Source organism: Palaemon carinicauda, chromosome 14 (genome assembly GCF_036898095.1).
Source record: "Palaemon carinicauda isolate YSFRI2023 chromosome 14, ASM3689809v2, whole genome shotgun sequence".
Taxonomy (NCBI): domain Eukaryota; kingdom Metazoa; phylum Arthropoda; class Malacostraca; order Decapoda; family Palaemonidae; genus Palaemon; species Palaemon carinicauda.
The window spans coordinates 41,366,359-41,384,291 of NC_090738.1; the positions used below are offsets into that span (position 1 = coordinate 41,366,359).

At 33.1% G+C, this 17,933-nt stretch overlaps 1 protein-coding gene across 4 annotated transcripts in view; it reads left to right on the forward strand.

The window, feature by feature from the left end:
* Positions 1 to 384: 384 nt before the first annotated feature.
* LOC137653550 (cell adhesion molecule Dscam2-like) overlaps positions 385 to 17,933 on the forward strand; it is a 36,473-nt gene continuing 18,924 nt past the window's right edge. For 3 of the 4 annotated variants that reach the window (XM_068387032.1, XM_068387034.1, XM_068387035.1), the window contains exons 1-11: positions 385 to 846; positions 4,082 to 4,201; positions 5,691 to 5,864; positions 8,166 to 8,307; positions 10,221 to 10,372; positions 13,305 to 13,752; positions 14,095 to 14,399; positions 15,299 to 15,413; positions 15,807 to 15,988; positions 16,538 to 16,734; positions 17,279 to 17,648. In XM_068387032.1, the coding sequence (XP_068243133.1) occupies positions 528 to 846; positions 4,082 to 4,201; positions 5,691 to 5,864; positions 8,166 to 8,307; positions 10,221 to 10,372; positions 13,305 to 13,752; positions 14,095 to 14,399; positions 15,299 to 15,413; positions 15,807 to 15,988; positions 16,538 to 16,734; positions 17,279 to 17,648 (2,524 nt within the window). In that variant the 5' untranslated portion in view covers positions 385 to 527. Of the gene's footprint in view, positions 847 to 996; positions 1,344 to 4,081; positions 4,202 to 5,690; positions 5,865 to 8,165; positions 8,308 to 10,220; positions 10,373 to 13,304; positions 13,753 to 14,094; positions 14,400 to 15,298; positions 15,414 to 15,806; positions 15,989 to 16,537; positions 16,735 to 17,278; positions 17,649 to 17,933 lie in introns of those variants that run through there. The other variant, XM_068387033.1, reaches the window with a different exon arrangement.

A 17,933-nucleotide genomic window follows, 5' to 3' on the forward strand; every position in this document is an offset into this window, starting at 1 on the left:
AAATCTATTTCATGATCATAATGTAATTCACTTGTCCTCTTAAGAACTCAAATCAACTGACATTAAAGCAAATGTCTATGTTTTCAGAAGGCACAGCAATACTCCAGTTCTGACTTTATGTCACATAAATTTTGAATATGAAAAAGATAAAATCCCCCATAAGCTGGTTTTACCCGACTTACGTCGGTTTCGATGTCGTAAAATAACAATGAAGTGCTGTACTTTGAATAACTGTACTTCACATGGAAACTGATTAACGTAGGTACCTAAATTTTATAAAATAGTATCAGGTTATATAAACTTTTTCATGTTCAATACATGTACAGTATAGGGAACATATAAGTCACTTTAAAGGGTGAAAATCTGACCTGCCTCGAAAATCGATTTACGTTGCTTCTCTTGGAATCAATTAACGACTTAGGGTGGGATATTACTTTAGAATAACTCTCATAACACACAAAGTTGTGAATAAGTAAAAGCTAATTTTCTTTTCCCTTTCACTTCTTAACATCGAATCTGGATGGTCCATGAACCGTCATTTCTCCCCAGAACCCCCTTCCATAGCCCCATTTGCCGCCAGGGATTGGGTTGCCTCCGGAGAAAGAATAACCCTGACCTGTACTGTGTCCAAGGGGGACGAGCCCCTGACCTTGTCATGGTTACGGAACGGGTCCCCTATTCCCCTCGGAGGCAGTCCAAGCGATAGGGTGACCGTGCTCACTCTGAATGCCTTTAATTCAGTCCTTAGTATCGAGAAAATCCAACGTCGCCATGCTGGTGATTATACGTGTGAAGCCACCAATGCAGCTGCCATCTCTCAACTCACTTATCATTTGGTCGTCCATGGTACATAAAATATAGAGAGTTTCGTCCTTACAGTTCCCTCTCTTCCCCCTGGGCCTTGCTATGTTGCATGCTTTATGGTTTTTCCTTTATTTAATATGGTTTCTTTTCCTCCTCATTCTACTTAGACTCAAAATGGCCCAAAGCTTGAGTTCTAATTTGGTTTCATAATGTTGGTGTTTTTGTCTTTCCCCTTTACCCCTTGACAGTACCTCCCCGTATAGATCCTTTCTCGTTCAACGATGGTTTAACGGAAGGCATGAGAACCCAAGTGATCTGCGGCGTTAGCCAAGGGGACCCACCCCTCACCATAGAATGGCTCAAGGATGGCAGGCCCCTCTCCTTGAACGGCCCACTCAACGTTCAGGCGAGGGTCTTTGACGGCTTCTCCAGTGTACTGGCCGTAAGTTCTTTGACTGCAGGACACTCGGGCCGATACACTTGCCAGGTTCGAAACGAGGCAGCCGTCGAGAGCTACACAGCCACGCTCACCGTGTCCGGTAAGGTCGTCAGTACTATTTCGTCTCAACCAATTCTGCACAGCACAGTCCAGCTTGTCACAGAAAAGCACCGCAAAGCTAGAGCACTCATAATTAGATCTCTCATAGTGCTGTCACGCACAATGTGAAAGTCTTATTTTTTTTTTATTAATTAAGGACTTAGGTGAGAAAGGAGAGACGCTGCCCAAAGCACAGCAATCACGTTGCACTTCACTGAACCATTTGCACAGGTAAAATCACATTAGCTCCCGCCATCACTTGCGCTTGCACCTGTCCTCTTCCGTGTTCCTTCCTTTTTACTTCTAGACACTTCTTCGTTATTTGACCTTTTTATCCTATTTTAAAATGAATTACTTTTCCTAAAATTTAGCACGTGCATGGTCTTCTTGTCTGTTCAGCATGGTATCCTAATTGAAACTGTAAGCAGGACAAGATATATATATATATATATATATATATATATATATATATATATATATATATATATATATATATATATATATATAGTATATATATATATATATATATATATATATATATATATATATATATATATATATATATATATATATATATATATATAGTACATGAAATTTTATCCCTTTGTAGAACTACAAATAGGCTATATTTTTATGCATGAGTTTGCTTGTATTCGTTATAGTCTAATTCAATTTTGTTAATAATTTATTGGCGCGAATCATGGTGAAATATTGCGAGGACTCTACTGTAGAATGATCAGATTTTCATACTCGATGTTATTCATACATTTCATCAAACTTCTACTGATTTGAATTCGATATTTGGTATATTCTCTCTCTCTCTCTCTCTCTCTCTCTCTCTCTCTCTCTCTCTCTCTCTCTCTCTCTCTCTCTCTCTCTCTCTAGTGCTTCATAATTAGTGTTTTTTCAGCATTTCCTTTTTATATAGATAAGGTTTCATCAAATTTCTACTGGTTTGAATTTGATATTGAGCATCCTCTCTCTCTCTCTCTCTCTCTCTCTCTCTCTCTCTCTCTCTCTCTCTCTCTCTCTCTCTCTCTCGCTTGTGCTTCATAATCAGTTTTTTTCAGCATTTCCATTTTATATAGATACGGTTTCATCAAACTTCTACTGGTTTGAATTTGATATTAGGTACATTATCTCTCTCTCTCTCTCTCTCTCTCTCTCTCTCTCTCTCTCTCTCTCTCTCTCTCTCTCTCTCTCTCTCTCTCTCTCACATATTGATTTTTTCAGCATTTCTTTTATATTTAGATCTTGGTACTTTTCACGATACAGGGAATTATTACATTCGGGGGTTGTTTACATGAAAAGTCATATATATAAAACACATTCCTAATGTTTACTTTTGCCTTTAAAATATTTCTTGAAATTTCTTCGTTTCATATCAAGTCAGCCTTGACCAAATTACCTCTCCTTTCGTCATGGCTGCGAAACAACTTCTTTCTCCCTAAAGCTATATTAATTGGACCTTATATTCTTCTCTGGGCATTACTCCCCCCGTTGGTCCTTGGCTACATCCACTTTTTAGCCTAGGTGTTATTTTGTTATTTTTATTAATATAATAATAATTATTATTACTATTATTACTATTATTATTGTTATTATTATTATTATTTTATTATTATTATTATTATTTTTATTATTTTTATTATTATTATTATTATTTCTATTATTATTACTATTGTTATTATTATTATTAATAATTATTATTGGGATTATTGTTATTGTTAATAATAATAATAATAATAATAATTATTATTATGATTATTGTTATTGTTATTATTATAATTATTATTTCCATTAATAATTATTATTACTATCAGTTATTATTATTACTATTAATTATTATTATTATTATTATTATTATTATTATTATTATTATTATTATTATTATTATTATTATTACTGTAATAACGAAAATAAAGAATTTATCCTATTGTTTTCTGTCACTATTAATTCGTGAACACCATTCTTACTTTATATATGTGTATATATTAGTATCAGTCTCGTTTTATAATTTCTGGTGAAAGTTTTCCTTATAGGCTCCGTGACTATCTTTTCAAATTCCAAAATACATTCCTGAAATGTTTTATAAAATGAAATATCTCTGGACTCAGGAGATCTTGGTTAAAGTTAAGGTTAGAGTTGTCATGAATAAGGGAATGGTTTTCTGTATTAAACAGGGCTACTTTATATAGTCTTTTTGGTGCGTATATCAAGGTTATGTATTAACTGAACTAAACTCAATCCTCGTCCAGTCTAAATGTATTCAGAAATCTATTGGGTTGGAGCCCCTGGGGTTATAGCATTCTGCTTTTCTAAATAGAGTTGTAGCTTAATAATAATAATAATAATAACAAAAACAACAACAACAACAATAATAATAATAATAATAATAATAATAATAATAACAATAATTATTAATGATAATTAAGATATAAATAATAATAATAATAATAATAATAATAATAATAATAATAATATGGGATGTGTGTATAACTCTCCAATTGATGATTCATTGAATGAACTACTATTATAGTGCAAACTTCCTTATGTTTCGTTCACTTATAACCTTTTAAATGTCGAGTCCCCTTTCAGCATGTCTTAAATGCGAGCCTTTCTCTGAATGTCATTGTATTTCGCCCCTTGATTATTATGTGAATAATCTCTTGACTGAGGTATTATTACAAGATTCCAGTTTACTCTCTTTCTAACGCGAGGGGTCTTTGTCCACTTCAGCGCCCCCTGCCTGGGTATTGGAGCCCAGAGACAGCCAGGTCATCCGGGGTCAGAGCCTAGTGGTGGACTGCGCTGCTAGGGGATACCCAGAGCCTTCTGTCACCTGGAAGAAGAAAGTGGGTGCGTATCATTTGCCGTGTGGCCATTACCGTAAATACTGCTGCTTTTTTACCTTAGATTACCTTAAAATTTTCAATTTCCCTAAATTTTAAGTTAGTAAAACCGAAATTACCTTAGAATTACCTTGAAACCATGAAAATTACCTCAAACTAAGGTAGTTACCTTAAACGTTGTGGTGGCCGGATGATACCGTCCTTGCCTGGTGATTGCCAGACTGGGGCTCGAGTCCCGCTCAAACTTGTTAGTTCCTTTGGTCTCTGCAACCTCGCTATCCTTGTGAGCTAAGGATGGGGAGTTTGGGGGAGCCTATAGGTCTACCTGCTGAGTCATCAGCAGCCATTGCCTGGCCCTCCTTAGTCCTAGCTTGGGTGGAGATGGGGCTTGGGCGTTGATCATATGTATATATGATCAGTCTCTAGGGCATTGTCCAGATTGATAGGGTAATGTCACTGTCCCTAGCCTCTGCCATTCATGAGTGACCTTTAAACCTTTGAAATCTGTAAAGAAATTGTAAACATCACAGAGCTTTTAACTTTCAGAAAAGCGTTATCAATTATTATCGATATCTGCATTATACATCTCGTAAGGTAACAAATCCTACCAAATGTTCCTTAAACAAAAGGGAAAAATATTTCATCCTTTGCTAGGCAGGCACTATTGAGAGCTAGAGAAAAGCGAATTAAGATAATAAACCAATTAATCGTTTATGGATTTAGCTATTCATTCGTTTCTCAAGATGATATGACTATATTTAAAAACTTTTATATCTACTGTAAGTTAATTGGTAAAATTTATTTTTATGTGATAATATGAAATTGTTACAATTTCGTATTTCGTAGAATTATCAAATGATATTTACAGTTGAAACGTGTCAGGTGGCAATGAATTTACGAAAGATATAAGATCATATTTCTTGGCGTATTATGTAAATGTATAAATATCCATAAGAATATTTATAGGAAAATTTATATATATATATATATATATATATATATATATATATATATATATATATATATATATATATATTTATATATATATTACATATATATATTACATATATATATATATGTATATATATATATTATATATATATATATATATATATATATATATATATATATATATATATATATATATATATATATATATATATATATATATATATATATATATATATATATATATGTTATATACTGAACATTTTATATTGATCGTTTATTCTTCTCTTGTAGTTTATTTGTTTTCTTGTATCCCACTGGGCTATTTTTCCCTGTTGGAGCCCCTTAGGCTAATAGCATCTTGCTTTTCCAACTAGGGGTATAGCCTAGATTTTAATAATAATGATAATAATAATAATAATAATAATAATAATGATAATAATAATAATAATAATAATAATAATAATAATAATAATCCATATTACATATAGAGAGAGCCAGGCTTATATCCTTATGACCCCTGAAAAGAATCCTTTCAACCCCAAAAGGCAGTGGTTCTGACGCCTTCAGGAGCACCGAGTTAGTGAGGCCCAGGGCAGAGCAGCTGTCAAATGGGTCTTTGTACATCGCCAGGGCGGAACCTGAACATACTGGCACCTACGTCTGTCATGCGTCCAATGCTGTCAATCATCTGTCATCAACCATCAACATCTCGGTTAATTGTAAGTTTTTTCGTTTATGTTTTTGAAAGATGTATTTTATTGTTGTTACTGTCCATAGAATATTTTTATTTTAATTGTTTATTGCTTCTCTTGTCGTTTATTTATTTCCTTGTTTCCTTTCCTCACTGGGCTATCTTTTCCTGGCCGCAATATTACTCATTGAGTAGTGGAACTTTCAGGGACTAATTGATTTGTTGAAACGTGGAAGTGATCCAATTTTGAAAGGCCTAGGCCTAAGGTCAAGGTCAAAGTGAACCATTTTTGAAAGTCCTGAGTCAAAGTCATTGAGATCTAATTTTGAAAGTCCTAGGTCAAAGTTCAAGTTCAAAGTGATCCAGTTTTGAAAGTCTTGGTTCAAAGTCATAGTGATCTAATTTTGAAAGTCCTATGTCAAAGGTCAAAGTCAAAGTGATCCAATTTTGAAAGGCCTAGGTCAAATGTCAAGGTCAGAGTGAACCATTTTTGAAAGCCTTAGGTCAAAGTTCAAGATCAAAGTGATCCAATTTTGAAAGTCCTACGTCAAAGGTCAAGGTCAAAGTGATCCAATTTTGAAAGTCCTAGGTCAAAGGTCAAGGTTAAAGTGATGTAATTTTGAAAGTCCCAGGTCAAAGTGATCTGATTTTGAAAGTCCTAGGTCAAAGGCCATGGTCAAAGTGACCCAATTTTGAAAGTCCTAGGTCAAATGTCAAGGTCAGAGTGAACCATTTTTGAAAGGCCTAGGTCAAAGGTCAAGATCAAAGTGATCCAATTTTGAAAAGCCTAGGTCAAAGTGAAGGTAAAAGTGATCCATACGTATTATGATCAGTCTCTAGGGCATTGTCCTGCTTGATAGAGCAATGTCACAGGCCCTTGTCTCTGCCATTCATGAGCGGCCTTTAAAACCTTTAAATGTTCGGAAAAAAAGAATCTGTTTGCTGACGCCAGCATTACACCAAATAATAGTAAGCATAATCATAAATCTCCCTATACGGAAAAAACTCAACATTTAATCCAAGTGAAGTTAGAGTTTTTCATTCCTTTACGTTTTCGGATTTCCAACTGAATGAATAACTATTGTAGGTGACAGTACAGTAACTCAGCTTTAAAGGACAACCCTCCTAGTTAATTACGTTTTAAGCCTAAGGGACACGTTTGAATGGGCCGCGAGAATTTTTCAGCAAGTGTGTGTGTGTGGACGTTTCAAATACAGTATGCAAATTCCTACGCTCATGCATACATGCAAGTTTATACATTTGCATTTGCGTGCAAGCGTGGTGGGGCGTGCTGTGTGGTGTGTGCCTTTTGGAGTTTTTTTTGTGGGTTGATGCAAGTATGTTTGTTTGTATGCTTGTATATCTGTATATGCATATTTAAAATATTTATAAATCTATATTATATATATATATATATATATATATATATATATATATATATATATATATATATATATATATATATATTGTGTATATATACATTTATATAAAAGTATGTATATGTATATGTAGTAGGTTAGCCAGGGCACCAGCCACCCGTTGAGATACTACCGCTTGAGAGTTGTGGAGTCTTTTGATTGGCCAGATAGTACTACATTGGATCCTTCTCTCTGGTTACGGTTCATTTTCCCTTTGCCTACACACTCACTGAATAGTCTGGCCTATTCTTTACATATTCTTCTCTGTCCTCTTATACCTTTTAATACAGATTACTAAACAATTCTTCTTCAAGGGTTTGCTGCACTGTAATTGTTTGGTGCCACTTTTCTCTTGGCATGTGTTCGAGTGTACCCACAAGCAAGAGAACTCTGACCCAAGACAGTGGAAGACCATGGTACAGAGTTGTGGCATTACCCATGACTAGAGAACAATGGTTTGTTTTGGGAGTGTTCTTCTCCTAGAAGAGCTGCTTACCACAGCTAAGGTATCTCTTCTACCCTTACCGAGAGGAAAGTGGCCACTGAACAATTACAGCACAGTAGTTAACCCCTTAGGTGAAGAATAATTGTTTGGCAATCTCAGTGTTGTCAGATGTATGAGGACAGATAAGAATAAGTAAAGAATAGGCCAGACTATTAGGTGTATGTGTAGGCAAATCGGAAAGGGACCGTAATCAGAGAGAAGGGTCCAATGTAGCACTGTCTGGCCAGTCAAAGGACCCCATAACTCTAGCGGTAGTATCTCAACGGGTGGATGGAGCCCTGGCCAATCTTCTCCTAAAAGAGCTGCTTACCATACCGAGTGCCTCTCTAGATACTGGAGTATTCATATTCATGAATTGGCAAATTTTTCGTTTATGTGTATAATAGAAAGTTCACGTCTTTCACAGCCGCTCCCTACTTCCTCGGAGGAACTAGCTCAGAGGAAGTGCGCGCTGGGGAAACCGCCGTCCTGGAGTGCAGAGTGAAAGGGGACACGCCCTTGACGCTGAACTGGACCTTCCGAGGGGCGCCTCTTCATAGCACCTCCAGGTTAGATTGGTTTGGAACGCGTCCTATTTGAATCTCATATACTTAGTATTTAATGTTGTCATTTTGTGTTTTTATCATTTTATTAGAATATCTAGAACTTTATGACTGCAACAACTGGAATTCTCTATTGTTCATTTTGCAAGGAATTAAAATCTGTAGTATTCATATCGCGGAGACTTAAAATCTGCCTTATTAATTTTCAAGGACTTAAATTCTGCATTATTAATTTTTCAAGGACTTGAATTCTGCATTATTAATTTTTCAAGGACTTAATTTCTTTATTATTAATTTTTCAAATACTTAAATTCTGTATTATTCAGCTTTTATGATCTTAAATTCTGTATTATTAATTTTTCAAGGACTTAAATTCTGTGTCATTCATCTTTCATGGACTTAAATTCTGTATTGTTTATTTATCAAGGACATAAATTCTGTGTTATTCATCTTTCATGGGCTTAAATTCTGTATTATTAATTTTTCAAGGGCTTAAAAATTCTGTATTATTAATTTTCCAAGGACTTAAATTCTGCATTATTAACTTTTCAAGTACTTAAATTCTGCATTATTAACTTTTCAAGTACTTAAATTCTGTATTATTAACTTTTTAAGGACATAAATTCTGTATTATTAGTTTTTCAAGGACTTGAATTCTTTAATATTGATTTTTCAAGGACTTAAATTCTGTACTGTTTATATATCAAGGACTTAAATTCTGTGTTATTCATCCTTCATGGGATTAAATTCTGTATTATTCATTTTTCAAGGACTTAGATTCAGTATTTATTATTTTTTTTTCAAGAACTTGAATTTTTATTACTAATTCTGCAAGGGCTTAAATTCTATTTCATTCATTTTCCAAGAATAAATTTATATTGCTTATTTTTGCAAGGAAACAAAACCTATTATTCAAATATGTGACAACTTAAATTTTGCATTATTCACTTTTGAAGGACTTAGATTCTGCATCATTCATTTTTGAAGGACTTAGATTCTGTATTGTTCATTTTTTAAGAACTTAAATTCTGCATTATTCACCTTTGAAGGACTTAGATTCTGCATCATTCATTTTTGAAGGACTTAGATTCTACATCATTCATTTTTGAAGGACTTAGATTCTGTATCATTCATTTTTGAAGGACTTAAATTCTGTATTGTTCATTTTTGAAGAACTTAAATTCTGCATTATTCACTTTTGAAGGACTTAAATTCTGCATCATTCATTATTTGAAGGACTTAGATTCTGCATCATTCATTTTTGAACTTAAATTCTGTATTGTTCATTTTTGAAGAACTTAAATTCTGCATTGTACTTTTGAAGGACTTAGATTCTGCATCATTCATTTTTGAAGGACTTAGATTCTGCATCATTCATTTTTGAAGGACTTAGATTCTGTATTGTTCATTTTTTAAGAACTTAAATTCTGCATTATTCACCTTTGAAGGACTTAGATTCTGCATAATTCATTTTTGAAGGACTTAGATTCTACATCATTCATTTTTGAAGGACTTAGATTCTGTATCATTCATTTTTGAAGGACTTAAATTCTGTATTGTTCATTTTTGAAGAACTTAAATTCTGCATTATTCACTTTTGAAGGACTTAAATTCTGCATCATTCATTATTTGAAGGACTTAGATTCTGCATCATTCATTTTTGGACTTAAATTCTGTATTGTTCATTTTTGAAGAACTTAAATTCTGCATTGTACTTTTGAAGGACTTAGATTCTGCATCATTCATTTTTGAAGGACTTAGATTCTGCATCATTCATTTTTGAAGGACTTAAATTCTGTATTGTTCATTTTTGAAGGACTTAAATTCTGTATTATTACTGCAATAATTACAGTAACTTGCGAACGCAAGTAATAATCAAAGTGAATTGCTTTATTTTGCGAATTCTCTATTTCTGACAGATATATTGAAAACGAGAAGGTTGACCCGGATGGATCCTTGGTGGGGAAGATAGAGATCCTGTCAGCCTCACAAACTGATGCTGGCGATTATACCTGCACTGCCCACAACGATTTTGGCAGAAATTCCCGAACCATCACACTCAGTGTTCATGGTTAGTTTCGACTTTTTTTTCTTTCTTAGATGCTAGCATCATTGTGTAAACTCTACTTCTATTCCTTATATGCAAGCTTCATTTGGTAAACTCTACAATGATTTCTTATATTCTAGCTTTGTTGGGTAAAGTCTACGTTTGTTTCCTATATGCAAGCTTCATTGTGCACACTCTGCAATGATTTCTTATATGCTAGCATCATTGTGTAAAGTCTTCATCTATTTCTTATATGCAGGCTTCATTAGGTAAACAACATTTATTTCTTATATGCAAGTTTCATTTGATAAACTCTTCATCTATTTCTTATATGCAAGCTTTGTTGGGTAAACTCTACATTTGTATTTTATCTACAAGCTTCATTTGGTAAACTGCATATATTTCTTATATGCAAGCCTAATTTGGTAAACTCAACATATATTTCTTGTATGCAAGCCTAATTTGGTAAACTCTACATTTGTTTCTTATATGCAAGCTTCATTGGGTAAACTCTACATCTATTTCTTATATATAAGCTGCATTTGCTAAACTACATATATTTCTTATATGCAAGCCCAATTTGGTAAACTCAACATATATATCTTATATGCAAGCCTAATTTGGTAAACTCTACATTTGTTTCTTATATACAAGCAAGCTTCATTTGGTAAACTACATATATTTCTTATATGCAAGCCTAATTTGGTAAACTCAACATATATTTCTTATATGCAAGCCTAATTTGGTAAACTCTACATTTGTTTCTTATATGCAAGCTTCATTGGGTAAACTCTACATCTATTTCTTATATACAAGCTGCATTTGGTAAACTCTACATCTATTTCATATATGCAAGCTTCATTGGGTAAACTCTACATCTATTTCTTATATGCAAACTTCATTGGGTAGACTCTACATCTATTTCTTATATGCAAGCTGCATTTGGTAAACTACATCTATTTCATATATGTAAGCTTCATTGGGTAAACTCTACATCTATTTCTTATATGCAAGCTTCATTGGATAAACTCTACATCTATTTGTTATATGCAAGCTTCATTGGGTAAACTCTACATCTATTTCTTATATGCAAGCTTCATTGGGTAAACTCTACATCTATTTCTTATATCCAAGCTGCATTTGGTAAACTCTACATCTATTTCTTATATGCAAGCTTCATTGGGTAAACTCTACATCTATTTGTTATATGCAAGCTTCATTGGGTAAACTCTACATCTATTTCTTATATGCAAGCTTCATTGGGTAAACTCTACATCTATTTCTTATATCCAAGCTGCATTTGGTAAACTCTACATCTATTTCTTATATGCAAGCTTCATTGGGTAAACTCTACATCTATTTGTTATATGCAAGCTTCATTGGGTAAACTCTACATCTATTTCTTATATGCAAGCTTCATTGGGTAAACTCTACATCTATTTCTTATATTCAAGCTGCATTTGGTAAACTCTACATCTATTTCATATATGCAAGCTTCATTGAGTAAACTCTACATCTATTTCTTATATGCAAGCTTCATTGGGTAAACTCTACATCTATTTCTTATATGCAAGCTTCATTGGGTAAACTCTACATCTATTTCTTATATGCAATCTTCATTGGGTAAACTCTACATCTATTTCTTATATGCAATCTTCATTGGGTAAACTCTACATCTATTTCTTATATGCAATCTTCATTGGGTAAATTCTACATCTATTTCTTATATGCAATCTTCATTGGGTAAACTCTACATCTATTTCTTATATGCAATCTTCATTGGGTAAACTCTACATCTAACCACAGTTATGAGAAGCAAATTAAGAAAAACGAAAATGCTGTTGAAATCAATGTTGTTTCCTATTGCCTTTCATTAGTTTTAACTTTGTCTTTTGAGAAAATTGATACAATGATTTTTATTAATAATCAAACCCAGTAGAGTCAGATTTGGGCAATAATTTTTTCTCTGCTGCACCAATATGAATAATATTCTTTTTGCAAGGCCTATGGTTCTATATTTTTTTCATTTTGCAATTATTTAGATTACAATTCATTCATTTTGCAAGAACTAAAATTCTCTATTCATTTTTTCAAGGGTTTGAATTCTGTATTATTCATTTTGAAAGGATTCAAACTCTATCATTAATTTTGCAAGAACTAGAATTCTATATTATTCATTTTACAAATACAACTTCCGTATTACAATGAATTAGATTTTACATTATTAATTTTGCAAGGAATTAAAAATCTGTATTATTCATATTGCAAGGACTTGAATTCTTTATTATTAATTTTGTATGTACCTAAATTCTATATCATTCATTTCTAAAAGACTTAAATTCTATATTATTAATTTTGCAAGGAATTAAAAATCTGTATTATTCATATCGCAAGGACTTAAATTCTTTATTATTTATTTTTTAAGTACCTAAATTCTATATCATTCATTTCTAAAAGACTTAAATTCTATATTATTCATTTTGTAAGTAATTAAAAATCTGTATTATTCATATTGCAAGGAATTAAATTCTTGATTGTTCATTTTGTATGGACTTAAATTCTATATCATTCATTTCTAAAAGACTTAAATTCTATATTATTCATTTTGTAAGGAACTGAAATCTGTATTATTCATATTGCAAGGACTTAAAATCTGTTTCCTTCATTTTTGCTAGAACTTAGTCTATATTATTCATTACCAGAAGACTTAAATTCCATATTATTCGTTTTGCAAGGAGTTGAGTTCCCTTTTATTCATTTCTAAAAGTCTTAAATTTTTATTATTCATTTTGCAAGTAATTGAGTTCCCTATTATTAATTTCTAAAAGTCTTAAGTTTTCCATTATTCATTTTTCATGGAGTTTAGTTCCCTATTATTCATTTGAGCCAGCTCATTGATAACTAAGATCCCAAGCTATCACTTGTCAATACATCTCCGTTCTCTTTCAACCCTAAGAACCTCCCTCACCCCCCCGAGGGCTTCAAGTGGTGTGGAGGGGCTCTAGATCCGTCAGGATCTCGTGGTCCGTCCCTGAGCCTTCCCCTTCCTCCTACGTCCTTCAGTACCGAGAATCCACCGAGGTCTGGAGCGAATCCCGAGAACTGACGATCCAGGCTTCGGGATTTTCTCCTTCGGGAGGAGTCGAAATCTCGCCTCTCATCCCTGCCGCCAGTTACATTGTCAGGGTGTCCGCGGTGAATCATTTGGGGAGGTCTCCAGCTTCGGAGGATCTTCGATTCATCACTTCGCCTGAGAAACCAGGGGCGGCGCCCGTGGAGGTGCGCGCTGAAGCCACTGGATCCCGGGAGATTAAAGTTTCATGGAGGTCTCCTCCTAAATATCAGGCGCATGGAACCATTTTGGGATTCTACTTGGGATATGCCCCGGTACTCCTTCATACCAGGTGAGTTTATAAATGTGTGTATATATATATATATATATATATATATATATATATATATATATATATATATATATATATATATATATATATATATATATACAGTGTATATATATACTGTATATATATATATATATATATATATATATATATATATATATATATATATATATATATATATATATATATATATATATACTGTATATATATTTATGTAAGGAAGTAAACAAACTACAAGAGAAGTAATGAACAATTAAAGTAAAACATTGCAAGAAAATTTTTTATGATAATAATGATAATAATAATAATAAACCACCCATTTTTAGAAAGCCTTTCTCGTTGCAGTTCAACAGGACTCCCTCAGTACAATTTCACGACCGTCGAAAGGACCCAAGGCTTACAGACAGCCGAGGAAGGCTTGAGATACGACAGCGACGTCCTGAGAGCCGGCACGTACTCGGCCAGGGTCATAGAAGGACCAGGGCCCCTTGAGGGAGGAGGAGGCGTCGCAGGAGAAACCGAGCGACTGTGGATTGTCAAGGTGCGAGGACTCCAGCCGTACACCGACTACCACGTCGTAGTTCAGGCCTTCAATAGCGAAGGATCCGGTCCTTTAAGTGCTCCAGTGGCTGTTACGACCAGGGAGGAAGGTGAGATGGATTGTCCTAATATCCTCTTTTTAGGATTTTAGGATGATCAGGATTTTGTTTAAGTGAAATGGATTATCTTATTTTCCTTTTCTTTATAGGTTTTTAGGATAATCAAGATTGTTTAAGAAATTCTCTTTATTGATGAGAATAAGAAAGGAGATTCGTGTATGTACAGAGGAAGTTTCATTCTGATCTGCTCTTCTGATAAAATTGATGATGAAAATTGATAGATTTATGTCAAAGAAGAAGGAAAATGGATGTACGTTCAGTAGGATTATAAGATAGATGGTACACGGATATATATAGAGTATATATATACACATCACACACACACACACACACACACACACACACATATATATATATATATATATATATATATTATATACACATATATTATATATACACACATTATATATATATATATAGATATATATATATATATATATATATATATATATATATATGTATATATATATATATATATATATATATATATATATATATATATATATATATATATATATATATATATATATATATATATATAACAGTAAGAGACAGAAATTGAACATGGATACGAAAGCAAACAAAAGTAGAGGATATTCTAACAGCATATAAGATAAAAGGAATGGACATAGCCAGGACATATAATGAGAATAACAGACGAAAGATCGACAGTAAGAATATCAGAATGGGTCCCTAGAGATTCCAAACGAAGTAGCAAAAGATAGAGAAGACGATGGATTGAGGAATTAAGAAAGTTTGCGGGTGTGAACTGGGATAGATAGACCGTAAACAGGCGCAAGTGGAAGGACGTATTTTGGGCCACCGTTGTACAGTGGATTAATTACGGATACTGATAACGATATTGAAACATGTCAATTCTCTGTCCACAGCTCCTGGAGGTCCTCCACTGGATTGCAGATGTATCAGTCTCTCGTGGGATAGTGTCCAAGTGTCCTGGGGATCACCTGACCACCGTCTTCATCATGGAATTCTGAAAGGATACAGGTAAGTAGGATTCTATCTCCCCTTTTTCTGAAACCAGTTTTTTTCTGGGTATATACATACACATATAATAGTTATATATATATATATATATATATATATATATATATATATATATATATATATATATATATATATCTATATATGTATGTATGTATACATGTATGTATGTATGTATGTATGTGCATATATACATATATATATATATATATATATATATATATATATATATATATATATATATATATATATATATATGGTTCATTTGTATATAACTGTTATGTGCATGTATGTATGTACATATGCATACATGTGTATATTCACTACATGTGTATATTCACTACATATATACCCAAATCAGAATCCCTGAACCTTCCAAAATTATTTCGCCCGAAGACTGGAGTACGAGAGATGGGATGGTTGGAGCGACAACGTGCAGAAATCGCAGACGACCTCCCTGACGGCTGTTGTCACAGGTCTAGAGGCTGCTACTAACTACAGCCTGAGAGTGAGGGCTTACAATAATGCTGGGGATGGTCCGTGGTCTGTTTCCATAGTCTGCACGACGCATGAGGACAGTGAGTTTCGTCTTTGCAGGATCCAATTGAGTCTGGTTAATTCAAATTGAGGGGAAATTTTATGGTTTTATCGTAAGTTCAAATTAATTATCTTAGATGAGTCTGCTAAAGTCAAATTGAGGGGAAAATGATAGTTTTATCTTTAATTCAAATTATTATTATTATTATTATTATTATTATTATTATTATTATTATTATTATTATTTGCCGTAACGGGGATTATCATTATTATTATTATTATTATTAATATTATTATTATTATTATTTGCAGTAACGGGTATTATTATTATTATTATTATTATTATTATTATTATTATTATTATTATTATTATTATTATTATTATTTGCAGTAACGGGTATTATTATTATTATTATTATTATTATTATTATTATTATTATTATTATTATTATTATTATTTGAAGTAACGGGTATTATTATTATTATTATTATTATTATTATTATTATTTGAAGTAACGGGTATTATTATTATTATTATTATTATTATTATTATTATTATTATTATTATTATTATTATTATTTGTTTGCAGTACCGAGTCGAGTGTCAACCATAAAAGCTGTAGTGGCCAGTCCGTATTCCTTCGTGGTGTCCTGGTCTCCTCCATCGAAACCCAACGGCCACATTGTTTCCTACAAAGTCTCCTGGAGAGTTGTGGGTGCTAGGCTAGGGGGTGGGCGTGGCACCGAAGGGGTTAGCACCGTGGCTGGCATGGAGACATTCATCAAGGTGATCGATTGATTGATTTAAAGTTTCCTGGCACCCTGATATCGAAGGTCATATTCTTGTAACACTTAGTTTGTTAATGTTTTTTTTTTTTTTTTTTTTTTTTTTTTTATATAATTAATTATAATTAATTATAATCCATATTTGTGTATTATGATTCAACGTTTTCTATTTTTTTTTCAGTTTTTATAGAACTATCCCCAATAGTTTTTGTATATAAATAATTATAATATATTTGTATATATTATGAATAGGTAATATCAGTTGCTTTAAACTTAAACTTGGAAATTATCATTATAAGATTTGCAGTTTCCATATTCTTATTCATTATCTACATACTAGAAATTATCGACTTGCTCTTGTCCAATCAAAACAGGGGATATATCTTATAACTATTTGATTTTGTATATATCCCTCTTGTGGTGAACCAGTTCCCAAATTCTCATTATAATCTAAGTAATAGGAAATATTGACTTTCTCTTGTCTAATGAGAACAGATGTTCGAGTATATATTTCATAACAATTTGATTTTGTACTTATCCTTCAGGTGGAGAACGTCCAAGGAAGGCTAGTCGAGGTCGAAGTGGTAGCAGCGACTCGGGAAGGCGAAGGCCCTCCCACAGCTGCTCGGGTCACCTTAACCAAAAGTGTCCCGGCAGCCATCTTCTCACCTTCTTCTGTCATCAAAACCAAGAGAGGAGAAGATGTAACCTTACCGTGTGGTCATGTGGGCGACCCACAGCCCTCCCTGCTGTGGACTTACCAGAACAGGCCTGTGAGTCAGGAGGGCCGCATGATAAAGAGTGACGGGGGCCTTCTGGTCCAGGATGTTCAGAGACAAGATTCAGGCAACTATACTTGTACCGTCAACAATAGCCATGGCTCCGATCACTTAACTCACCATTTGGCAATCATAGGTAAGGGATTTGAATTCACAAAATGCATATATCTTAAGAAGAACAAGAATTGTTTGATTGTTGGCAATCATAGGTAAGGGATTTGAATTCATAAAATGCATATATCTTAAGAAGAACAAGAATTGTTTGATTGTTGGCAATCATAGGTAAGGGATTTGAATTCACAAAATGCATATATCTTAAGAAGAACAAGAATTGTTTGATTGTTGGCAATCATAGGTAAGGGATTTGAATTCATAAAATGCATATATCTTAAGAAGAACAAGAATTGTTTGATTGTTGGCA